Below are 23,374 nucleotides of genomic sequence, written 5' to 3'. Positions count from 1 at the left end.
AACTCTATTCCAGCCAAAACCAGCACAATTAGAAATGCTGCAAGGATACTTTACAAATCATGTCAACGTTTATAAGGATGGATTTTGCTAATAGACAAGATATTGTAGAAACAATTCATGGCATGCAAGTCAATAACTGCAAGATTTAGCACCAAACTGAATGGGAAGCCAGCATGGGAGCGCTGCCCTGGGAACGTGATTTAACCAAATTAACCCACAGGCTCCTCAGATAAACCAGAGGCAGCAAAGGGAATTGCTCACCCCTCCACTCCCATCTCCTGCTGATGCCCCACCGATCCCCCAGGAGTATTAGATGGTGCTTCTCCGAGTTGCTTTTAAATCACTCAAAACCTGAGGTTCCCTCTTAATAAATCATCCCAGCAGCCAGCCCTTGTAAACCCTCCTCTTCTGCTGATAAAATTCATGTTCCTCTTCCCAGCTGTGTCCTCCAAGCTTCTCTCCCCCCACACCTTGAATGTTTTTTCTTTTTCTCTTTAGGATTAGAGTTCTCCAGACACTCGTTCTTCCCCTGCAAGGCACAGGTTTGGTCTTTTCAACTTCAAAGCACTTCACAGCCGCAACTAATTAACTCTCACAACCTCATGGTGAGGAAGGTGTTATTATCTGTGCTTTACAGAGAAAACATATAGCCAAAGGTGGAAAGAAAACATCGTGGAAGGGAATTAGAGCCTGGGAAATCCATACTCGCTCCTCCGATTAAACCACACGCTCCTCACAGCCACGGATTCAGCATTTTCAATCTCTCCTCTTAAACCAGCCCTTCTAGACCTGTAATCGCTTAGTTTGAGCTTTGCTAAAGGCCTTTGGCTATTGACTAAACAGTGTGGAAGGGGAAGTGAACAATTTAATCTTCAATTCTCACATCTGTCTGGAATTTCTGTTCCCCAAGTCTTGCTGCAATTTGCTGGATCTTAGAAAATCAGAAGTGATAGTTTGCACGCCTGGTTCATCCTCACCTAGAGGATGAACGTTTTTCTTTTTTCTTTTAACAAAAACTGAGTTTTCTGACCAGATCTTCAAAAACAAATTCTTCTTTTCACTTTTATTCCCATCCCCTTGCTCTGCTTCCCTCTCGCCACGGCCACCCGCAGCATCCCCAGGACACAAGGACGGGGTGCTGCCGCCGCCGCCCGGCAGCAGACGACATGCCGGTGCTGGCTGCTCTTGCCACAGCTCTGGCTGATGTTGCATCTGCTTCTTGTTTACAGGAGTTAGTTATGAATTCAAAGGACTGTGAGTCCAGAGATAGACTTACCCTCTCCCCATCCTCTCCGGGTGCCCCTGGGGGTCCGTGGGGGCCTGGCTCACCCTATAAAGAAACAACAGAAAAGCTTCAGAGAAGGCAGAGATGCTCCAGCAATAGAAAACGTTAGGTAACGTTGAGAAACCAAGCAACAGGCTTGACTTTTCTGCCTGCACCATGTGCTGAAGGTACTCATACCCTCACGGTTCCCCCCTCCCTGTGCTCTATGAAGCAGCAGCCCTTCTCTACCTGCTCAGGGCCACGCGTGGGCTCCAGCACTGGCAGACTAACGTCCTCCAGGGGCTAGAGCTCACGGGGGTTACTGGTGACACTTCGGCAGGGGTCTGGGAATCAAGCAGGCACTGTAGCTCCTTCAGGAGAGGGACTCGGGCTCTGCATGCAGTTATTGCTTTACCCAAGGCATGCTATTCCATTTCTGGCTGATTAAGCATCTCTCTCAGGCACCGTCTTCCCTTTCCTGCGTAGCTTGTAATCACGAAGCAATCTCCGCTGTTCAAACACTCCCTTGCTTTATAAAGCAATGGCTGCACACTCTAGGGAGGGGAGGCATGAACAGCCTGCCAAAATAACCAGCTTCTTGCATTTTTTCCCCCGTTGTTTAATTATAAAGCAAAGAGAAGAATCCCATTATAGTTTTTGGCAATTTCCATCCACAACTGCACTGTCTAAAAGCAGGTTTTGCTTCTTGCTTTGGTTTTTAGTCTGCATTTTATTAAGGCAATTTTTTCCCCCCTTTCCAATTTCAAGCAGTCCCAGAAGGATCTCGCAGCCTCCCGGGATGTGAATGTTGTGCCTGGGAGGGATGCTGGGACATCCCACATGCTCTTATCCTCTCCTAGTTGCACCACTGTGGCTCGTCCCCAGCAATAGCTGCCCTCCTCCCAGCACCTCCCAGCCACCTCCTCCTGCCAAGGTTTCATTACAGACCATGGCCAGAAGACAAGAGGAAAATAACTTACTCTATTTCCCTTCTCACCAGGCAAACCAGCCAAGCCATCAAACCCTCGGTCACCCTAAAAGAAAAACCAGTTTAGTACACATTTCCACCTGCTGTTGAATATCTTTCCAATTTGTTTCCTTTCTGTGTCAAGGAGGGATCGATTTTCTCTCTCAGACGTTCAGCCTTCACCTCCCATCAGACCAGTGATGATTTCAAAGTTATAGATTAAAAAAAGTAAAAAGCTCAAAGTCATTTTACCTCCTCCCTCTTCCCCCAGCACCTACAGTTTTAGATGTTTTTCCGTGTGGATTTCAGAGCTTCTCTGGGTGACTTCTCCATGATCTAAAGCATCTCCCTTCTAGACAGGTTCTTTTAGTCCAACTATTTTTAATTCCATGGAATTACAAATGACAATCCACAGGTGAGCAAACTGGACACTACTATTCCCACACCTGCCAACAGGTCCCCAAATACCACCCTGAGCTTTACTGCAATCCATCCCATACAACCTTTTAATCCTCCTGGACACTCCAAGGAAACAAATATACATACAAATAAACTCTGGAAACTGTCTTAATGAAGTTAAGGTCAGAAGGCAGATCTGTTTTGACCTAAAAAGGAACGTCATCAGCTGGTAAATTTGGTGACTTCACGTGGATGCTTAAGGGTGCATCTCCATGCTACCCTGCAAAGAGCAGCCTGCTCTGCCTGAGCAGGCACAAAGCCAGCTGTGAGACCAGGGATGTACAGGGGATATATAGCCCCAAACTACCGATACTGGGAAGGCAAGGATGGCTCCCAGCATACCTCTTTTCTTACACATCTCCAGCTCCTACCACTGCCTCCTGCTGTAAACACAGCTTTGGGCATCCTTCTGGGGAGCATGATGCCAAGCCCAAAATAATGAGCTCTGCTAAAAGGCCATGTGTGTTAATTTGCGCTTGGCACCGTGTTGAGAAAGTCATGCACCCTCACGCTTGCCAGCATCTGCCTGCAAATGCCCATGCGAACGTCCCCTAAATGCGCTCCTCACGTCCCCTGCCCCGGGGTCCATGGATGCTCCTGAAGGAAACAGGCAACGTTGAGAAATTCAAGTGTGAGGAAGAAAAAGCAAAACCCCATTAGTCCTAGAGCAGGCAGGCAGCAGGAGCCTGCCTTCCCGGGGCTTTCGCCCGAGCCCATGCAGCTCCTCCGGGTCGGTATGTGGAGAGCTCATGGTGAGCCATGGCAAGCCAAACTTGTGCCCTGTTCCAGCCTCCTGTGTTCTGGGGGGAAACAGGAACAGGAATGCACAGAGACAGCCTCTTCCTGAAAGCCTCAACTCTTTGGAAAGGAGAGAAGACACAGGGGTGTTTGCAAATCGTGGGCGACACCATCTGCTAACACCCAGGGCAGAAGGCAGCGAGCACCACCCAGTAGATAGAAAAGTCCCTTTTTGTCCGTAAAGAGGTGAAGCCACTTGTATTTTCACATAGTGACGGTATGTGAAAATAGTACCAGCTCCTCCCTTCCACAAATCCTTTACCTATTGGCAAGGAAAGGAAAGTCGATTACACCTGAGCAGATCGGAGGACAGATCGGTCAGGCCAAGGCTGGCCGAGCTGCACCCAGGGTAAGCAACGGCTCTTTCCTTTTGGCAGGTCCTAGAGCATCATCGCTCAGTCTCTGCTCACAGCAAATTTCCTTCTCCTTTCCGGCACTGGTCGTTATTCTGTTCTCCTTTCTTCCCTGGCATCCACTCCTTTGAGGGCAGTCGACGCTCATTAAAGCACTTCACTGGATAAATGATTTGCAGTCTCCTGTCTCTGTATCAAAACCCCCTATCTATTCCAGCTTTAAGTATCTACATAATAAAGTACTTAAACCTTCTAATACATGATTCCCCGAGCAAACTTTCTCCGCATTTAATTTCAGTGGAACAGCTTCTTTCTTGCTTGATAATACCAGCAGATCACAGCTGAATGAAGGGATTTTGTCTCAAACAAAAATAGAGGGCATTAAAATTCCTCACCACACCTTCTACATTTCCTCACCCAGTTAATAGGTATTTCTTTGGTAGTTATATTTTAGGACGTTTCCAACTGCTCATTCATGTTTGTTTTTCATAATTGGGATTCCAAAGTATTTGTTCTACAACTGCAGCCAAGGGACCATATCTCATTAAGAGGATGCAGCAATTTTAAAAAGTTGCATTTAAAAAAAAAAAAAAGAAGAAAAGAAAAGAAAGATTGCTATTCTGCCTTCTAGGTGCGTGTTTAACTTCCCTCTCTCAAACGCGGAGCCCATGACTTCACAGGAGTCACTGGACCATTTCAACAACCTCCTCCAAGCAAGGTGGGCTCCTTCTGCCAAGGGTCCCTCAGTTCATGTTCGCTAAAAAGCAGATGCAGATCCCAAAAGCACATAAATACGCGGCGCTACCTTTGGTCCTGTCTGGCCTGGCATTCCCCGGGCACCGTCGCTGCCAGCTCGTCCCTGCAACAGAGAAAAGCAAAGTCAAATACAAAGGGTAAGGCAGGACCGCAGGGACATCTGCTCTTTGGTCTGTGGCTGAGTGAAGTTTTATTTAAGTGGGATCTCGCCGGCTGGGGAGCAGCTTCCCTTGGCAAGGGAAAAAATGCTGGTCTGTTTTTGAAGCAGCAGCCCGGGCTCAGCCTGGCACTAATGAGGGGTGAGAGACAAATGGAAGTGAAGCTGCTTCACTGCATGGGATGCTGGGACATGGTCATTGATTTTAATTTGAAATAATTATCTTCCAGCACATTTTAAGATATGCTAATGACGATGTCTGCAAATTGAAATGAGAGAATTTTTTTTTAAGCAAGCCAGAAGTGGGTCACACAAAAGACTTTCTTGTTTCTTCTTCTGGCAAGCCGAATTACGACGAGCCAGAGGACAGAGTGAAATAAAAAACAGCATCAGGGATGTCGACAAAGCGAGTGAGCACCATTTATACCAGCTCCAGAAACCCTCCGGGGACTGGATCCTCCTCACGCACTACCAAGACTTGGGGACTGTCCAAACCAGCCCGGAGCGTTTATGCAGCTACAACCTCAATGCCACAGAGCAAAAAAAAAAAAGACGACAAAAGAGTGGGAAGCGTGGACTTGCAGTTCGCCCCACACCACCCGGCTTTTAACTCTCATCCTCATTTGTGTCTGCCCAGATGGGCGGAGAGGTCCTGGACAAGCCACCGGCTGACCGCCAGCCTGCTCTTGTGCAACGCTCTCGGTGCTCAGAAATTGTTTGGCAGCAGAAACAATTTCTAGCAGGAATTGTAGTTAATGCAGTTGTCAGCACAGCTCCCAGGACACTCACCCTGCGGCCTGGTTTTCCTGCTGGACCGGGAGGACCCTGGATGCCTCGTGGACCCTGCATGGCATCAAGGAGAGAGGAAGAAATGCCATCACCCAAAGGTACGACAGATGGACCCCGTGCCTGCTGGCATTGCAGATCAGGCAGCTGCTGGGGCTACAAAATGGAACATGAACCCCTCAAGCAGAGCCCGTGGTCCAAAATACAAGGGAAAGGCTCAGGACCGAATATCTCTGGACAGGAATTGCACGTGTTTATCCATAAAAAAGCCTTTGCCCTGCGAGTAGCTCTACACGGTGGAGACAAATCACTTCCCCCACCATTAGAAAATGGGAACTTTCCCTTAATGCAGGATTTATGGCTTGGAAGAACATTTTCCTGAGCATTAGCTAACTCCCCACACTCCAACCTATCTCATATTTACAGGACTCCTCCGCGGATGTCTTTGCAGGAAAGGACTACCACCTGCAGAATTTTACACTGCTGGCTAAAAATTATGTCTTGAGTCTGCATTTAGATACTTGAAGGGACATTTATATGCAAAACAGATGTTCCCACACCTTCCTACTGTCAGCTGGAGTTGGTAAATCGCTCCTTCACAACAGCCTCTAAAGCAGAACTGGCTGCTCCACGCCTTAATTTCCCCCCAAATCCCCCCCAGTCCCCCAGTTTGCCCATGCTCACCTGAGGTCCCATTTCTCCAGCTTCTCCCTTTAGTCCTCCGCTGCCCGGGGGTCCCTTGGAACAGAGAACATGATTTATTACATTTTTCCACAACAGAGCCAGAGGGAAGATTCATACCACGTTAAGAAAGAGCCATTCGTGCAGGTAACCCAGAGCATTCCCGGAGCTGGCACCAGCTGGGTCTGCTCCGTCCGTGCTGGCCCGTTCACTTACCATGGGGCCCGGCCGCCCCGTCAGACCCATTGGACCCGCTGGTCCTCTCAGCGCCAGCTGCAACAGAAAGAGAAACGTTGCTCAGTTGGTGTCTTTTCTTGTTGCTGCAATGCGACAAAGCCACCATCGCACCACCAGCTACACGTTCTCTCCACACCCCGAGAACCACGAGTCCTTGGAGCAGTGTCCATACGTCAGTGAATTGACCCAAGAACGTCCAACCTGCTGCTCCACCAACTCCTTTCTGCAACCACAAATGGGCAAAACCCCCGGACGGTGCGTGGGTCTGCTGAGAGGACATACGGACCCACACCCCGTCTGCCTGTAGGCATCCTCCCCCTGTACACCCACTGCACCTCGCACATGAAGGACCCTGTATAGACATGTATAGACACACCCTGGCCCAGACCCAGGGCAGATGGAGGGCAAGGAGTTACCTGCATTTAAACCAGTCAAGAATCTGCCTCTGCAGGTCAGATCCCCTTTTCCATCATCACATATAAACACAATAAAATGGACACTTTTGGCAACAAGTTATTGAAGGTAAGCATCAAAGCTTTGCCTGGACAGGCTATAGGGGTTTGTTTACATATATTTATGATACCAGTTCGGTTTAGGAGGATTTTTTCTTTATGATCCTAGGAGTTGAATTTTGGAGGAATTTTTTCCTTTCTTTTGGTTACTATTTAATATCCTGCAAACAGAACGACAATTCTATTTGCGACAGGGGGCTTTTAGCTCAATAATTAAGGAGTCATGCAACCATACATCAAGTCAGTAATTTCCATGGTGGGTAATGGGGCTGGTCCACACTTTAAAACATCACTCAGACAATTTGTTCCCTCGTGACAATTCAACACTTTAAAAGAGTTGTAATTATCTGTGTAGTCCAGTAATTAAAATCTACCCGTGATTGCACTTGGAATGGCATAAATATCGCACAAATACTAGATTATGTGGCATCTTTTTACAACACCCCATTAAAAGGGAGATGCTCTGAAACACTGCCGGCTAGGACAACGTTCAGTGCCTAATGAAAGCCATATTTTAAGGGAATAAATCAACCTAATAATGCAATTAGCAACAACAACAACAAGAAAAACAAACCCCCAAAAAGGAAAGAAGATATCCTCCCCCCTGCAGGACTCCTTTTCCATTCCTGCCATATCCTGTAACTTCCCCAAAAAAAAACATCATTTATTTCCCTTTTTGCTTTGGTACCAGAGTTTTCAGCTGAAATTGTCAGACAATAGGTTGCAGTTAACCAAGAAATCGATTTTTTCCTTTATGGAAATATTCAACTTTTTATCCACAACCCAAAAGTTACCCAGGATTTGTTTGGTTTTAAAATTTGTCCCAAAACCTGAAAATCAGAAAAACAAAACCAGAGAAAAGGGACTTTGAGTGAGGGAGGTTGTTTTTTTCATAACAGTCACAATTTTCAACAGGCAGGGAAAAAAAAGAACAAAAACAGAGAGTCTGAGAAAGCAGATGCTTCTCATGAAATGTTCGTCTGGTCAAAACCCCCATTTCCCAGCAAAATAAAATGCTGATGGAAAAACTGTAGGCAGCCTTGAAATTAAGACTGACAAGGTAACATCAGAAACATAATACACCGATATTATTCTCAGAGCAAGGTTAATGGACAGGAAAATGCAGTGGCTGGTAGCATCAGGGCCCTGTACTTTACCTGAATGCGTATAAAATCAAACCCCTCTGCAAAAGGGGAGCTGGATGGAAGCCAGAATAGCCCCAGCTAGGCCAAACCCCTCGTTATAAACCTAAAAGGGGCATGTGCCACGCAGCTGGGTGGAGACCCCAATGGACTTTATTTCATTCAAGGGTGAAATAAATTGCCTTTTAGCCTATTTCAGCAGACCGGCCCAAAACGTCTGCGCTAAAGCGACCGCCAACAGCTCTGAATAACAGAGTAATAACTGAATAACAGACTGGCTGCGTCCAAGCCACACGTCCCAGCTGCAGACAGACGTGGGCTTCAGACCCAAGGAGCACACCTAAGCCTGGATGATTGCATTTGGCAGGGAGAGGAGCAATGCACCCAAAGCTGTGTCCCTTTGTGAACTGCCTCCCTAAACTATCTTATATTTTCCCCTTTATTGCAAGGGTGGGCTTAGAATCAGAATTTAGTCCCTCCTGGGCAAGACCAGGGCAAACACAGCAGGAGGGCACATGTTCCCTTCTGCTGTAATTGTGCCTCTTGTACCTCTGCTTTTAACATGTCAATGATCAAATGTAATTTCACACAAGCACTCATAGAAGAAAAATTTCAAAGCTGTACTGGCTGGAAATTAAGTTTTATTTTGAACAGATGAGTATGAAGCCTTATACACTAAGGTACTCATCTAGGCAGGGAACAAGAGTTGTACTGGGAATGTGCATGGCCGATCTTTTTTCACCAGCAAGTCTACATAACAAACACTGCCAGGGATTATTTGATCATCAATCAATAAGGTCACCCAAGGAAAAAAAGGTTGCATGGGTAGTCATCATGTATTTCTAAATAAATACATTAAAGAAAATTGCAGTCTGCCTGTTGAGATTTGTGGCGCTGGGAACAGCTTACACCTGTGATGTACTTTTAATTATTACAATGTACAGGGCGGGGGGGAACCACAAAAAGAAAGAAAACCCCTACAGCACATACCACAACTGTTCATATAGACTCTCAAACAGTTTGAGTCTAGTAGTGTTGCTTTCCGTAGCAAACACTACTGAAGCCCACAGGTGTATGTCTACCGGCACCAGCAGAAGGTCTGGTCCAAGGTCTGCAGGCAATTTAAAACCATGTTTCTAGGGCCTGGCCTATTGCTGGCCTTTAGTAAAAGGCCAAGTCATCCAGATTTCATCACCTCAAGCAATTCTATCTCAGATGAGAGGCTGTTACCACCACCAGCACCATGGACGGTGCAAGAACGAAGACATCTCCGCTGACACATTTATGCTGGTCCTCCTCCGCTTCCTCGGGTACCTGCTGCAGGAGACATCCCCACCACCCTTCACTTACCCTGGCCTGCTGCAGGATGGCTTGGGCTTGGGCCTCCTGGGCTGAAACAAGAGGTCCCTTAGAGCCAGCATCTCCTCCTCCACTAAAGCGGAACTGATGGGAACAAGACAGAGAAAGCAAGTCACATGGTTGCTTGTCCCTCCACCCTCATGCTAGCCTGACTCCTAAACAACTCTGTTCAGCATGACTGACCCAACCCCATCACTAGCCTTTCAGACGATCCTGTTAACCATCATGCTCTCAGGTCACCCAGCTCACAGGCACAAACCGACCATTTCCCATGTCCGTACCCGCACAACAAATTCTGCCAGCTCAAAGTAATGCACAATAAGAGGGATTGTAGGCTCTGAACTGTAAGGACCTCACACACCACCATTCAAAACTAAATGCAAAGTTCTCACAGGGCTGATATTCCCCGTGCGGATGCTGTTGGCCAGGAGACCCCCGGAGATGGGGTTGCATCAGGTTATTTGGCTGTAGCTGCCTGTTTGCCCCAGGACAAAGGCTGTGTTTCTCAAGTGTAGCCGCGTGCTTCAAATAACAGAGTTTGGCCTCTTGTTCAAGCCAGCGTCCTTCAGCACACAAAGGATTTAAAAAAACCCCAAGCATTAAAGTTTTATTTTCCCAAACTTGAAAGGGAAGGAGTTTAATGTTTTCTTCTGCCTCTTCCACCCCCAACAGCTACAAGCCCACTTTCCAGGACACACACCCTTCTCCTGCCTTAATTGCATACGTGTTTGGGGTTTTGCAAGAAGGGCTCGCTAGGTTGCGGAACCTCCTTGGACGGCTCTTTCACCTCCATTTCACCTCTGCATTTCACTTGGTTGGCGCTAGGTATATGACCACATGAACTTGGCTAGGAGATTCAAAGAGATGCAATTTATAGGCCCACGGTTGGTTACTGTAGAGGCCAACAAATGTATTGTAATGGTCAGCTAAGCTCCATGTTGAGCACTTGGCCCAAGCTACCCCAGGCACCCTGCCAAGAACCTACACAAGTATCACCCTACCATTTGGAGCCCATACAAGAGTGCTGTGGTTTTTCACTAAAGACTCTTCCCTTTGGTACCTAACCACTTATTTTCAGCAGCTGGCTTCCTTAGGGTTTTCTCACATCAAAGCAGATACAAAATATAACCATTCCTTTAGCATCCCAGGACCAAGAAGGCTGACTCAGTACTTGCTAGCTTCATATAGGAGGAAAAAAACAATGCAAACTAAACACTGGTCATTAAAAGAGACCGGTTCATTCAGGTGCTTACAATTTTGGCACTGCTTTGAAGAGCTGTTAGAGGTTCCTCACTGTAGGAGGGAGGGTTCTGCCTGGAAATTGGGCCCTTGGAGGTGTCTTCGGTTGTTTCTTCATGACTTTCACTCTCCAACACCATGCCCAGTCAGAAACACTTAAGCTTATTCATCACTTCTGGAAATTTTAACCTACCCGCCCGGTGCTTTTGACCAGCGAAGAAATTACAGCGCTTTACAAAAAGTAAATTTACAAGGGGAACCATCCGGATCCATCTTTTATACCAAGGAAAATGCGTCCTTGGTGTAAAAGAGATGGGAGACTTCTGCAAGAACAGGCACTAAGCAGTAGCAAAGTCAAGAAGCCCAACTCGTTTAAATACTTTCTTAGTTATGCTTGTACTTACAGGCAACATAAGCATTGTCCCTGGTGGTCCTGGTAAACCATCGGCTCCTGGAAGACCTGGGCGACCAGGTGGTCCCTACAAGAAGGAGAAATAAAAATAAACTTCCGTAGCATCGTTTTAGTCATGTCCATACATAAGCAGTCTGTAGCTGTAAATGCGTATGTCACGATACAAAAGGCTCTCTTATCTTGACAGACAAATTTTGTGGAAACACATCTGTAAGCGCACAGGATTTTTTTTCTTAGTAATTCCCTCTTCTTACATCCTGGCCCCCATATTTCCAGGGTCTGCCATGTGCAATTTTCGAGTGAGCAATAGAAGTCTCTGCAATGTTCCAAGTTAATGGAATCGATGTTTAGTCGGGTCTGTTAAAACCTATTAAAAAAATAGATAAAACTTCATAACTCAGGTCAGTGAAATAAAAATGCGGAAGGATAAATATGTTTCCATACATGTTCAGTCATCTGAGTCATTCCATTTTTCTCCCTTCTGCCTTTTTTTTTTTTTTTTTAAGTCCTATGAGGCTACTTCCATCTACAAGAGAGTGATCCTGTCAGTAGCTGTAAATCAGCAAAACTCTGAGGATCTCGATGGAGCTGTGCTGATTAACATCAGTTGAGTATCTTTAACTTGTACTAAAAAAACAAGTATGCAGTAAAAGGTCTATTGATGAAGCTATAAATAATCAAATATGGCCAATTTTCCTAAGACAGCCCATAGACTATTTGTATTCCCAGATGTGCATTTGGCAAAAAGTTTAAGTTAACCCAGATTTGCACATCCATCCAACAATCCTACATGCAAATGAGGACAACATCCAACTACTCAATGGGCACACCTAATTGCAATTTTCACACCAGCTTAAGGAGCCGAAGGCAAGAGTGACTTGATCACATCGCAGTGAGGCCAAGAGGAGCCCTGGTCCCCATTTCATGGCAAGGCAGACAGCACTGCCTGGCCAACAGCTCAAGCTTGAGGACTTGGACGCTCCCCTGTTTAGCAAATACCAATAATAAACCCATCTGTGGAGAACCAAAGCTCTTGGCAGGGCAAGCAACAAACATCTGTGTTAGTTCTCACTCTCTTCAACCTGCCTGAAGCCCTCCAGCCCATGCAGACATCAAACAAAAGTAAAAATAAAACCCTGCCACAAATCACAGACGTATATATGGGTACACTACAGGGACACAGAAGAGCCAGACCTTACCCCAGAAAGCCATACACTCATCCCACGAGGCAAAGGGAGGTGGATAAAGGTGGGAAAGGGAGGAGGGAAAGACAAATAGGCAACAAAGTCCCTAAAAACCAGAACATTTAAAAAAACCAAACCAAAATATTTGATGTATTAACCTTGCCCCACTGTCTTCCAGCAAGATCCTGGTGCATCTCTTTGCATCCCTCACATCTTTGATCCCTCTTCTTCCATTCCCTTTATACCATATTCAACTTAACATTTCCCTTGTCATCTCCCTCTTAAAAAGGAACCCAGAACATTCAAGCCAAAGTTTCAAGCACTAAATTAGAGCCCAGCACCAGGGTGGGGGTGAAGAGCTTCTGCTACTCCACCCTGCCCCAGCCCACGCATCGCTCCGGCCGGGCTGTGGCTGGACCGGCACCACAATTACAGGGCAGAGCAGCGCTGCGGACGAGGAGCCGAGGATCTGCACCGCAACCGGCCTGGAATAACAACGCTGCTCCCAGCGCTGCAGCAGACAGCACTGCAGCCAGTGATTTATCAGCAAAAAAAAAAAAACCAAAACCCCGAAAAACAACCCAGCAGCTCCCTCAGCGCTGAAGGGAGACTGTATAACACCAGCCCATCCATTTTTCAAGACAAGCTCATGATGTTACATTCACGCTGTTTACTTAGTCTGGCTGACACCGGAGTCCCCGACTCCGCTGATGAGGTGCAGAGGGCAGCCCCATCTGTTGGAGCAGAAGCACAATAAATAATTTAGGCCAGACTCATTTTATATAATAAACTTTCTTCCTTCTCTCTCTTCTCCTTTAACTCCAGTCCTGCATACGATGGATCAGGAATGAGCTGTTTATCCCTCTGTGTGTACTCTGCCTCGCAAATGTTGATGCAATGTTTTTATACATAAACGCCTCTTTTTGTTTCAGGTTGGGCGTGTGAGGTCTTTTCCTTGTGGGGTGAAGCAGCGGGGGGCAACGGTACGGAGGAAAATCAAACCCATAAAGCACTTTGTAAATTTAAATTCATGAATGCCTTTAAGAAATGCAGCATGCCAGACTCTCAGTTGGTGTAAATCTGTGTCACTCTCATTATGCAAATAGAGATTTGCTGATATATAGCAGCCAGAGATGGGGACTTCAACTTTCATTTGGTGCAGTGCTCTAAAGTGCCATGCTGAGTGCAAACACTAATGCAATATTTCAAGGGAATGTTTAAACTGAAACCTCAGCGTGTTAGTACTCGGGCTCCTTGAGTAGCAGACAGTGACAGACAGAGCGGTGCCCAGCAGCCCACAGTACTGAGCCTCAAAATTTGCCTTAAGTCTCTCTCTCTAGGATTATTTTTCTGCCATTTTCAGCCCTGGTCAGAAAATTACGCAACTGAAGATCTTTCTCACAGTATTTGGGGTCTTCTAGGTAAGGCAGCGCTTGCCATCTGATGGAAAAAAGTGCACCCCGAAAACATCAAGCCTTTCAGAACCTCAGGAAGGATTTTGGGGACCTATTACGCTTCTGAGATGCAAAACTGTCCGCAGGGGGAATAAGTCCTTTGGGACGCAATGACTGTATGGTCTCGGAAGATACAGCTATTGCTTTGCGCCCAGCCTTCCCCAGAGGCATGCTGAGCAAGCCCAGAGCACCCAGACACCCCAGATTTCCAAACACACAGCGGGGTCAGTGACAGAGCTGCAGTTTGCTCTAATGCTACAGCTCATCTCATTCAAAGTAGCACATTTTCCCCACTTTCTTCATTCCGGTCCTAAGTACCTACAAAATAGCTCTCCAGTCTCCTAAGTGCCATATTTTCTTCTTCCCACTGCTCAAAGAAACCTGCCTAAGTCATCCTAAACCTCCCTCCCCCCAGATAAGTCCTCTGAAACCTCCCACAAACAGGCTGCTCGGCAGCTTTGCCAGTGACGCAAGCTCTTCTTCGTGTTGTAAAATAACTGGGATAAATGAACAAACTGACATGATGAATAAAACAGAGCTAAATGAGTGTTGGCCAATATTAACATAGCTGAATATTGTTGGTATATTAATTCAGTGCACCTGCCTGATTGCAAATAAAAAGTCTTTTTATCAGATGCAGGCATAGGAAATGTTCCTCACTATACGCATATAAGTGTCATGTAAATTCATGAGCTGTGTGCAGGGTTAATAATAAACAAATTAAAAGAGGAGCTGCTCTAATTAAAAAGGAGTATTTTAATACAGTTGCAGTTCCTGGCTCTGCAAGTTCATCACTTCTCTATGCACCATATGTTGTATTATGTTCTGTTCTGGACGCTCAGAAAAGCAGGATGTGCCGTCTGTGCTAGAACGCAAATTACGCCTTTCATTTGAGGGTGTGGAGCAACATCACCGGGGCCAGTGCGTCTGCTGCTGATTGGCTTTGCACAGCCGTTCAAGAGGAGCCTGGCCAGCAAATGTCTGTGTCTGCCCAGACAAATGGCAGAACTACAGACTCCCTCGTCGCCAGGGTCAGCATCGATCCTGCCAGGCAACTGAATTCTTCGGAGCAGAAGCAGCACATCAAGGGGAGGAGAAGAGAAAGCTGGGCAGCATGTAGGACCCATGCAGGATGAAGACCCACCAAGAGCCTGATGAAGCCACACAGCTCTGTTAACTAATCCTAGACCACTGCAAGATGCAAGCCACTGCTGGGACCCTGCCCAGCTCGCCCATCCTCTATGAAGTCCGACACCCAAGGATGCAGAGCCCTCCCTTGGTCTTTCTGCTGGAGTAGTGCAGGAGGAACAAGGACCGCAGTGTCTCAAGGGTTAAGCCAACCTCTCTGAGCCATGGCCCCGGCTCCCAGCCACGGGCTGAGCCCGCAGCTGCATATTGACTTTCTGAGCTTGCAGATCGATGGAGCACAGTCAGGGCCTCTCATTCTCAATCATGTCACAACCACAAGAAACATTATTACTGTTCCACCAAAAAACAATAGATACACCAGGAGTGTAAATGAGGTGGGGGTCTTTAAGGCAATGCTCCAGGGGGGATGCGGGAGCGCAGCAGTCAGCAGACTCCAGCCAAGTCCCCAGGGACCAACAAGGCAACACAGAGCCTTAATTAAAAAAAAAAAAAAACAAAAAAAAAACCAAACACAACCAAAACCAAAAAAACCCACCAAAAAAACAGGGCCCAGGTTAGGGTCATTGCCACAAGAATGCCCCAACAACTGGGTAATCTCCTCAAGTACACCTTAAAACTGCAGCAGGCACTTCCCAGTGCAGGCCAGCAATTATTTTATTTCTCTCAGTGGTTGTATTTAGCAACATGCATGTCATCGGTCTGGGAGGTGAATAATGAGGATTTGGAGCCAGCTGGTTGCTTTGTCCTCCAGCAGGCAGGAAAGCTGAGAACACAACCCTCTCCTGCCCATGTCCCCAGGGAAGGCAGCCAGGCCCGTGGGGGTCCCAAATCCACCCCCATGGGATGGTAACCTGGAAGAGCACCAAACTGCAGAGGGACAGTTTCCCATCTCTTGCTTATTGCTGACGAGCAGGTGGGATGGAGAACCACCTCGATGGGTGGGAGAGGAATGATGGCAAGGGCAGCACTAGGGAAGGACAACAGCTCAAGGGTACATAGGACAGAAAAGGGGACACAGCTGGGTTTTAAAAGCTGGGAGAAGGGACAGGCAAACACCAGCTTAGAAAAGAAGGCCTCTGCAAGTTAAGGCACAGTGGCTCAGTCTCCACTTAACCCGTGCAGAGGGCCGGGTCAGGAAGGACTTGGGGAAAAATATTCAGCCTTTCTGTCTAATTGCTGGTTTCATACTTTGAGACATCCCTTCCTGCGCCCTGGTGTATAACTGTGCTTGGTCACTTCCAGAGGTGCCTCAGCTGGTGCTGCCGTGCCCGCAGCCAGGCTGGGAGGAAGACGACATGAAAACCAGAGGGTTTGATGCACACCTCATGGCGACCGCAGAGGTAGCCACAGCAAACCTCTGGCATGGCTCCAGCACTAAAAATGAGGCTAAGGTGAGATGCTTGGTAGCATAGAGATCTCGTTCTGACCTTCTGCAATGGAGTGAATTCTCCCTCCTATTTTTCTGGGTCTTAGGTTACCCAATTAAGGCAAAAAAGTTAAAAAAAAAAGATAAGCAAGGCCACAAGACAAATGCTTAGCAGCAGTTGCAGCAATTAGCTGTGCTAAGACACACATCAGAAGAGCACAACGCCCCTTATCTATCCAGACCTTCCCATTTGAACCTGGTCATCGGCTTTTCCCACCTTGTCCAGGCAGAATTCAACCAAAACCTGCCAGAAGAGTAGGAAGCCCTACAAGCACAGAGAGCCTGGGTCACCCCAGTTTATCCTTCCTGGGCACCCAGGAGGCAAACGGGATGCGGTTCCCCATCTGGAAGCCAATTGTTGGATGGGGGGAGGATGCTGCGGTGCATGTGTGCCTGCCACGGGTAGCGGGCTGCCTTATCTGCCAGAAAAATGTGCTCAGGACCTCAGTGCTCAGATTAGGGAAGCATTTGCTGATAAGCACTCCCTTCCTTGGAAAGGTGTTTTGCATTCGCTGGGTGACAGCACTGACAGCAGCGGGATGTTGCGTGTTCGGGTGCATCTCCTGTGATCCACGTCGCTGCTGCCCTCCTCTCTCCTGTGCTTTCCAGGAGAAACTCTGGAAAAACAGACCTCCAACCAAGCTTGCCTTCAGAAACCCACCTGTAGGCACATTTTTTGGCCTTTTTGCTATCAGGAGTGTCAGGATGCCCCAGGCCACAAATGAGCCACAGGTGGAGGCTGGCATTAGGGCTGCTGGGAGCCCCATTCCCCAGATGAAACAGCAGTACACTAGAAGCTATTTTGAACACGTATTTTACCGCACTCAACATCAAGATGCACCAAGGCACCAAAACAGCGTCAAGCTCCCAGCTCCGTTTGTTTTGCTCACACAAACCTGCTGAAGTCAGTGAATTTACTCGTGCAAGACAACTGTTGCTGGTACGCATCCCCAAGCTGCTGCTGCACCAGTCTGCAGCCCTGCACGCCGCTCCGCTGGGCGGCATCGAGACAGGAACCCTCTTCTCCCACCAGCAAAGCCCCGATTTTGACGCTCCATCACCCAAACCAGTATTGCTCAAGGGCACGGCGTGCATTCCTCTAGTTTCAGACCCAGAGCTGCCCTGGCAGCCAAGGCTGATCCCACCTCAGCCTCTGTGCAAAGCCAGAGCCCGTCTGTGCTATGGTGAATCTTCCACTAGATGTCAGGCCAAAATTCCCGCTGGGTGCAGGACCGGGAGCAGCGTGAAGCCTGGTCCCCGTCTGCCCAGGCAGCTGTGCACCCCCGGGTACCCTCTCGCCTGGCTGCCTCTGCCAGGGAGGGGGAACGGGCTTGAACTGTGGGTGAACAAAAGCAAATGAGGAGTGTATTGGTGCGAGGGTCATTTCAGAGGCTCGGCTTGGGGAGTGAGGAGGGCAGGTTTTAGTTTTCAGCATTGCCAGGCACATGGATTGCCCTTCGAATGGTGCTTATGCACCACTTACTGACCTGAGGCTCGAGTTCAGCAGCTGCCAAAACATGGGTCATTCCTGATCCCAGGCGAGGACCCAGCAATTACAAATAAATATGCAACTAAAGTGCTAAACGATGGGATTTGGGGGCACAGTCCACAAAAGTGCTTGGAAACAGCTGCCTTTGATGAGACACCCCGAGGCTGGAGGCTTCTGCAGGCAGCAGTTTACAAAGCAGTGGCTGCTAGGGACAAAACTGATTTAAAGTAACACCAAAACCAAACACACAAAACCTAAGTTACTGCGTTGTTAAAGCACATAAATCAGTCTCTAGTGCTCGCTGGTACAGACCAATAATCCACCTACAGAAAAGGCGAGTGCTGCACAAGAGCCACCTTCCCACCAGGAGCAGTGGGACACAAAACGAGCATAAGGAAAGACCGGCAGCAGGGGGGCCGGCATGATCCCGGGATCATCCTGGCCCCAAACAAAACCAAACCCTCTACCAGGACTCAACACCAGCTGGAACGAGGACATGGAATGGCTATTGAACTTCATTTTACCGTGCTAACAGCTATTTTGTGTGTTTGCTTGTCCTGTTTTCCCAGTGCCACAGCCCAGTTCCCACACTGGAACGAGCAGCCATGTGCCAAAGGGTGCAGACAGAAAGCAGAGGGTTTGTCAGCCTTACTCTTGGTTTTTAACCTGGAGAAAACTGCTTAATGCATTTGACTAGTGTGGCTGTTCCCCAACCCTTGGCCCCTGGATGCAAAGGTCTGCTCTGTACCCTACCATAAGCTCCTTTGGAGGCTGACTCAGAGAAGACCACTATTGCAGGATGAGCAGTATTTCAGGGATCTGGTGGTACACCACAGTCCCACTTTGCGCACACAAAATGACCCAAGGCTTCCGCCAAAGAGAAGAAAAACATGGGTACTCACTCTCTCCCCAGGGTCACCCATTAAGCCCACTGGTCCAGTTGGTCCTGGAGGTCCTGGAAGGCCCTAGCATAGAAAAGACAGAAAAAAATAAGCCACTAAAAGAAAATGCGTTATTATTTGTAACATATTTGTACAACGAGCAGGAAAAGAATAAGAGCTTTTGTTTATTTTTGCACCAGAAAATCGACCCCGAAGCGCTCTGTACACATGCATGGCATATGGAAGCAATAGAGCCCAGGAACAGCTGCGTGCCGAGCCCTCCACGCGCATCCAGCACCCCGCAGCGCGCGCAGCCTTCGGTGCAGGGTGTAGGCAAAGTGGCACTTACTGCTGGGCCTTCGGGACCAGGTGGGCCTTCCACCAGCATACCCTAAGCAAGACGAAGAAAAAAAGTGATTAACAAGTGATTAACGCACCCTCAAAGGTTTTTTGACTACAGGGCTGGAAAGCCCAATGCTTTATTTGTTCTTAAATATGTCAGGTCTTGCTGCTAGGTCTAGGTATCCCAGAGCTGAAGGGTTTCCACTCTCTCTGGATGACATCTCCTGTGTTCCTATAGCCAGAGGCACAAAAGGCACTGCCCAGTGAAAAGCCAAATACCATCTCTTTGAATCACACAGGGCACAGCAAAACAGCTTTTTCCCCCAGCACCAAGCCCACCCTCGCCCTAGCACAGCATCACCTTCCTAACCACAGCCCTTCTCCCTTAGCTCATGGCCAGGCAAAGGGCAAACCCTGGGGCACGGCAAGCCTTGATGGCGCTGGAGCAGGAGAAGAGCTCCTCTTCAGGAAGAAGCTGTTTCTAGACTCAAACAGCTTAAAAAAAGTTAATAATCAAATTGCAAGGTGGTTTTTTTTTTTTTTTAAATTACTTTCCCAGCAGACTGCATGCTGTGATTTACTCTGTGTACCTAGGAAATCACTGTGTGGGCAAAATGGTAGAATAATGTTATTCCACTCCTTTTAATCTAAATATTTTGTCATAACTTTAAATCAGGTCTATCATGTACTCAGTAGAATTGAGGTGTTGGGGTTTTTTTTCCTTCCCTCATGGGTATGTAAGAGGCAGGAAAGAAGCCTCCCAATAAACCTGGCAAATGCTTTCCCATCAGGACGATCTATTGGGAAAAGCCCCACAGCAAGCACTGCCCTTTTATCTCTAGACCAGCAACCGTGCCCCCAGCAGCACCCAGGTCAAGCCAAAGCATTCTCAGTGCTTGCCAGTTCATCTGTAGCAAACAGGGACATTTCTCCTAAGGGATGAAATCAGCCTGTAAAAATCTGTAGATAAGCAGTCGGCTCATATGGGAGAAGCCAGGAGGAAGCAAGTGCAGGGACTGGTCTCGGGTCACCCTTGGCCAGTCTCCTGGGCTCAGGCTCCAGTGCTAAAAGCCTCGGCTGACCCCACGGCAGCCACTACAGCAGATAGGGCTGAGCTGAACGAATCTGAAATATCTAGATGAAAATCCAGGCATTCCTACCCTAAAAGCCACAGTCTCTAAACCCAGAGGAGCAAAAAACAGGGTAAAACATGTGCCGTGAACCATCCCTGCTTCCACCAGTGGGATGTGTGTTTCTGCACCACTAATGCACGGCCAGCACTATTTTCTGTCTTTCCTAATGTCCGTACTACTCATTACCACCTCGTTTAAAATCTGGCTTCCGCTTCATTTGGATGCGTTAGGGGAAATTTGCTGCTGCTGTCATCACAGAAGTGCCTGTGCAGTCGTTCTTCACCAGTGAAGAATTTAGGTCATGGACTTCTCCCCGTGCCCATTTTGACAGCAGTTTCACTGTCTGCCATGGAGACACTGCTCTCTTCTGGGTAGGAATTAGGGGTGAACTCTACACGACATTCCTCCAACCTGCACTAAGCATGAGCTATTTGCTGTTGGAGGCTACCAGGAAGAGGAGAGCTATGCTGATGGAGGTGTCCCCCAGGACAACCACTAACCACTGGCTCCTTTTCAGACACGCAATGAGGACATTGCACAGGAAACCCCGCCAGAGGTCCCAGCAGACCTTTCCCCATATGGACACCCCAAAGTCCATCCCTGTTGAGACCAACGATGGCACATTTTGGTGCAGCAGGCTCTGAAACAGAAACTAATAATTGTCTCTGGGCTGGTGCAGAGGAGCCACGGCCCACATAGGTCTCCCCAAGACATTTTTGGGCTGCTGGGTGCCAGCATTACCATGGTCTGAGCATGCCCAGCTCTGAGGCTCTGCTTCCCATGGCCGGCTGCAGAGCCTTGGGACACTCTCCTCCACATGGGGGAAGAGTCTGGGCTAATTAGCCAATTTACCATGCAAACATCCTTGGCATCTTCCCATATTTATCTGTTGGTTTATGTTGAGCTCTAGCTTTAAGGACATCTGGAGATTCTCTTCAGCAAGAAACCTCCACTGTTTATATGACTGCTCATCAAGAGGAGCAATGGAAATGTGGGAGGGTTTTCGGACCAGGACCAGCACAGGGATGCCACCGAGGGCGATCGCCTTGGGGGTAGCAAGCAAACCACAGATTTAGGACTGTCCCAGGAGAAAACAGGGTGTTGCTTCCCCTCAATCAACACCCAGGTGCTACCCACAAGCAAAGCTAATATCACTGAAACAGCCCAAAAGCTGGCTGCAGCACACAAAGGTGCCATGCAAAGGCTGATCAAACCCTCCCTGAAGGCAGGTGCAAGCACCAGGGTTCCCCACAAAGAACAGAGGGCTTGGAGGAGGCAAAGGCAGCCTGGAGCCTCCAGAGCTGGGATGGGGGGGTCCCAGCCATCCCCGACTGTGTCCCTCCTCGCCCTGCGCTGCCCCGCTGCCTCCAGCGAGCGTCAGCACAGAGCAAGGATTGAAGGAGAGGTGGTTTGAACGAAAAGGAGAGAAAATCCAGCAGAATCCAACTTCTGCATTTGGTTTTTATTCCCCCTCTGCTGCAGCTCCCATCAAAAACAAAAACCACCAAAAAAGAGCTAAAGAGTGCAGCAAATCTGAATTTCCCTCTGCTGAAGAGGAACCGCACGGAAAGGGAAAAGGCGGCATTTGGTCTTGTTTACTTTCTGGCAAAAGCTATACATGCTCCAGTGTTTTGAAACAGCAAAGGCAGCCAAATTCTTTCTGGATGATTAAACTTAACTATTTTGTTCACTTTGTGGCATTTCGGATTGGTTCTGGACAGGGCAAAGCTGGGTTTCTGCCATCGTCTTCAGGGGGTTCAGCTGCCCCCCACCCTTCCCACACCTCCGATAAGCAAATGGCTCACTCCTCCTTTTGTTTGCAGAGTGCGAGCGAGGCCCAGAAAGGAAGAGAAGGAAGGAAAGGTCGGAAATGCTTTTATAAGGCACTCCTGCAGGCTTTTCAAGCCCTGCTGCTGCACCCCAGCTTCTCCCTGCCCCGCTATCTGCAAAAGTGTCAGGCAAAGAAGGAAAGGGAGGAAGAATTAAAAGAAAAATAATGGCCTGCGAGTGATGGGAAGCGCCGTCGTGACACTGGACACCGCGCTAGCCCTCTGCCAAGGAAAATTAGGTTAATGGAGTTGCTGGTGTGCAGCGAGCATGCATTTGGCCCTTCAGGGACAGGGCTCAGGGAAGGTGGTTGCAAGGACCCAAAGCCCCGTTTTCCAGCCTGGAGAGGAGCAGGCATGGGGGTACCTCGGCATCCTGACATGCAACGAGGGACAGACACACGGCCATCAGCCAACAGGCTCTTGCTCTGCTCAACGGGCACGGCTGAGCAAACACCAGCCGTCCCCACCGCGAGGGCAGCTGGGGAGCAGCTCCATCCTCACTTAAGGGGGTGCTCAGTTGGGCACCCACATGTTTTGCAAACTGCAAAGGGCACAGGCAGTTTATAACTGTTCTTTAGAAAGAAAGAACCTCAGAAACAGGCCAGGGCAGAATCGTAAAGAAAGAGAGCACCAGGCTCCACTCCTGCGATGACACAGGGTTTGTCTGAAGGTGGAAAGCTGGTGGGACCCTAGAGCAGGCGCAGGAGCAAACCTCTCCTCTCCCACAGCTGTGTGCAGGGAGAACCCTTTTATTTCCACAGTGATGAACCCATTAGTTGCACAATTAAAGCCGGCCCCAAGCTGCAAGTTCGGGTCAGGATATGACCTGGCCACCGGCTGCGGGTACTTGGGGGAGCGGGTTCACTGCCGAGTCAGGGGCACTTCAGAAGTGAGGTGAGACATGCCCTCTGTCTAATGCTTCAATGCTAAAAGGCCTAGGTTTTATTTTGGTAAATGAGAGATTTCATGGGAAATTTTGCACTTCCTTCATAATTTAGGTTGCTTCTTGAAGTTTAAAAAAAAAAATTAAAAGTTTTTAAATGAACCAAGTAATTCTTCCATGGGAAGTTTTCCTCCCAGCTGCACCACTGAGAACACCAAGCCACACCGAACACACCCCTTGTACCTTTTTCCTCAGGGAAAAAAAGAAAACCACACCAAAATCCCAGATGATCCTTACCGGCTCAATAATCGCAGGCTCCCCCTTCTGTCCTTTCTCGCCCCGTGGGCCACCGATCTGTAGCACACAAGGGAAACACAAAGCCAGACAGTCAAAGGGGACATCGCCTGCATCCCTCCGAGCAGGAACTGGAGATCCTGGGAGAACTTCTGCAACCAAAGGACTGCTGATGTTCTTGTAGAAAA

The 23,374-nt window shown here is 48.2% G+C and overlaps 1 protein-coding gene across 1 annotated transcript in view; it reads right to left on the bottom strand.

Annotated features, from left to right (window-relative positions):
• Positions 1–6,437: 6,437 nt before the first annotated feature.
• Positions 6,438–23,374, bottom strand: part of LOC104076557 (collagen alpha-1(V) chain-like) — a gene marked incomplete at both ends in the record, with an annotated part of 58,251 nt that continues 41,314 nt past the window's right edge. Inside the window, 6 exons of the mRNA XM_009577467.1 lie at positions 6,438–6,494; positions 9,463–9,555; positions 11,115–11,189; positions 18,727–18,789; positions 19,055–19,096; positions 23,190–23,246. Of these exons, the coding sequence (XP_009575762.1) occupies positions 6,438–6,494; positions 9,463–9,555; positions 11,115–11,189; positions 18,727–18,789; positions 19,055–19,096; positions 23,190–23,246 (387 nt within the window). The remainder of the gene's footprint in view (positions 6,495–9,462; positions 9,556–11,114; positions 11,190–18,726; positions 18,790–19,054; positions 19,097–23,189; positions 23,247–23,374) is intronic.

The sequence above is a fragment of the Fulmarus glacialis genome, unplaced genomic scaffold (assembly GCF_000690835.1).
Source record: "Fulmarus glacialis isolate BGI_N327 unplaced genomic scaffold, ASM69083v1 scaffold12915, whole genome shotgun sequence".
Classification (NCBI taxonomy): Eukaryota; Metazoa; Chordata; class Aves; order Procellariiformes; family Procellariidae; genus Fulmarus; species Fulmarus glacialis.
The sequence above is the reverse complement of the archived record's forward strand: the minus strand, read 5'-3'. Positions and strand labels throughout refer to the sequence as shown.